Source organism: Malurus melanocephalus, unplaced genomic scaffold (assembly GCF_030028575.1).
Source record: "Malurus melanocephalus ecotype Western Australia unplaced genomic scaffold, MMel_1.1 scaffold_54, whole genome shotgun sequence".
Taxonomy (NCBI): Eukaryota; Metazoa; Chordata; class Aves; order Passeriformes; family Maluridae; genus Malurus; species Malurus melanocephalus.
In genome coordinates this window covers 2,990,933-2,992,368 of record NW_026623286.1, presented here as the reverse complement: position 1 = coordinate 2,992,368, position 1,436 = coordinate 2,990,933, and the positions used below count along the sequence as shown (strand labels likewise).

General features: G+C 43.8%; 1 protein-coding gene across 2 annotated transcripts in view; it reads left to right on the top strand.

Moving 5' to 3' along the window:
* PCDH19 (protocadherin 19) overlaps positions 1-1,436 on the top strand; it is a 58,338-nt gene that overhangs the window by 26,740 nt on the left and 30,162 nt on the right. For both annotated transcript variants that reach the window (XM_057365572.1, XM_057365571.1), the window contains exon 3: positions 730-788. In XM_057365572.1, the coding sequence (XP_057221555.1) occupies positions 730-788 (59 nt within the window). The remainder of the gene's footprint in view (positions 1-729; positions 789-1,436) is intronic.

The following is a 1,436-nucleotide window of genomic DNA, read 5'->3' as shown; positions in this document are numbered from 1 at the left end:
GTCCCACCATGGTCTCTCAGCTCTCCCCTGCTCTCTCCCCTACCTTCTGCTTGCTTTTTTTGGTTTCTTACCTGTTGCCAGCACCAGAACCCAAGGACTGTGTGATCTTGAGGTTAAAAGATGGCATTTTGAGCGCAGAGTGAATCAGTGGATTTTGCTTGCAAGTAACAATTCCTTTGACTTTTCTCCTCTTCTTTTACTCCCCTCCAACTTTTAAGCATGTCACCCATTGTTTGCTCTTTTATTAATAACAGGGYCCACTGTCTCTGCGAATGAAATGATGTAAAACAAAGAAAAGTGCCCGCATTAAATTCTCCGGCAGGGGATTACCTTGCTGGCATTTACATATCTATGCAATAAATATTTTAACATGTTAATTATACACTAATAAGAAAAATACCTTTTGAACTTTCAGTCAAATTGACACACACAGAACTGAGTCCATCAGGGAATTAAAAGCAATTAGTTTTGTAACAGAGCATAGTCACACTGTTTCTTCTCTGCAAATTGTTCCGTGGTCACCAAGCCAGCCAGGCTTTTTTTTTGGTGAAAAGTTGGTGGAAAGACTGGCAGGTACTGGAGTTTTCTGTGCAGCTCTCAGGGGCCTGTCCCATGGTGGGATGCTCCTCCCTTCTCATGGGGTTTCATCCTGACCCTGCAAACCTGGCTGTTCCCAGKCATGGAGAAATCAGACTTGTAACCATCTCCGTTTTCTTTTCCTCCTTCCAGACTGAAAACTACTCCTTTGATTCCAACTACGTGAACAGCAGAGCTCATTTAATAAAAAGGTACGTAGGCTTGCCTGAAGGGCTYGGGTTTGCCCTGCCAAATCCCAAGRGTTTAATGCYCTTCCATACTGYGTTATATACTATTTGCTTATTTTAATGTGCTAAACTTTTCAAGAGTAATAATTCGATTTTAAAACAGTASTTACTTCCCATTAAGTCCCATTGCTTATAGTTTGCAATAAAGGAAAGTCTTTTTTCCTTCTCTTTGGCTTCTTCACGCTGGGAAGGTGCAGTAAGTGAGGTGGAGTGCTGTTACCCTGACAACTTTCAAATTCTGAGAGTTTATTCCATTTGAATGCACAGGAATAAAGGGATAGATTTGGGTGGTGAGATCTCCCTGCCATGCGAGGCGGGGAATATTTAAAAAAAAAACAAGTTGTTTGGGGGCAGGTAATTGGGTTGGATGCGGCTCAGTGTTCTCACTCACTGTTTCAGTTTGAATACCGAGGCAAACAGCGCTTTGCAAGGCTGATTTTTTCTGTGGCTAGGAAGGAAACAATCAGTTCAGCTGCAAGCTGGCAGCTACCCCTGGGGGAATGGAGCCYTCCAGGTGAAATGCTGCTGTCCTCAGAGCTTAGCTTGGTGAGGGGATGTCTGTGGGATTTCACACTGGGGTTACCCCGCTGAAGCCCCCTGGGTTGTGTTAAT